The 650-nt window shown below is 53.8% G+C and overlaps 1 protein-coding gene across 1 annotated transcript in view; it reads left to right on the forward strand.

Moving 5' to 3' along the window:
* Positions 1-286, forward strand: part of EMH_0067870 (SET domain-containing protein, putative) — a gene marked incomplete at both ends in the record, with an annotated part of 1,243 nt that extends 957 nt beyond the window's left edge. The window contains one exon of the mRNA XM_013498673.1: positions 211-286. Within this exon, the coding sequence (XP_013354127.1) occupies positions 211-286 (76 nt within the window). The remainder of the gene's footprint in view (positions 1-210) is intronic.
* Between the last annotated feature and the right edge of the window lie 364 nt (positions 287-650).

Below are 650 nucleotides of genomic sequence, written 5' to 3' on the forward strand. Positions count from 1 at the left end.
TCACAAACCCTAAATTAGGGTTTAGGGTTTAGGGTTAGGGTTTAGGGTTTGTGGCCTACGGCTTAGGGTTAGGGTTTAGGGTTAGGGTTTAGGGTTTGTGGTCTAGGGTTTAGGGTTTCGGGTTTAGGGTCTGGGGTGTGGGGCCTAGGGTTTAGGGTTTAGGGTTTGGGGTTTAGGGTTTAGGGTTTAGGGTTTAGGGTTTGTGTTCAGAGGGGAGGAGCTGCTTGTAGATTATGGGGAGAGGGACCCAGAAGCCCTGAAGCAAAACCCCTGGCTTAATGAGTAGCTGCTGCTGCTGCTGCTGCAGCAGCAGCAGCAGCAGCAGCAGCAGCAGCAGCAACATTTTAATTAGCTGCTGCTGTGTGCTGCTGCAGCAGCAGCCCTTTGATTCGATGCTGCTGCTGCTGCAGCGGCAGCAGCAGCAGCCCTCTGACTAGCTTCTGCTGCTGCTGCTGCTGCTGCTGCTGCTGCAGCAGCAGCAGCAAAGCTGTAATTAGCTGCTACTGCTGCAGCAGCAGCAAGACTTTAGTTAGTTGCTGCTAGCGCAGCTGTAGCAACAGTAGAGAGCAGCAGCAGATCGAGCAGCAGCAGCAGCAGCTGCAGCAGCAGCAGTGGTAGTGGTATAGCAAAGACAGAGACACTGCAACCAC

Source organism: Eimeria mitis, genomic scaffold (genome assembly GCF_000499745.2).
Source record: "Eimeria mitis Houghton genomic scaffold, Emh_scaff3619, whole genome shotgun sequence".
Lineage (NCBI taxonomy): Eukaryota > Apicomplexa > Conoidasida > Eucoccidiorida > Eimeriidae > Eimeria > Eimeria mitis.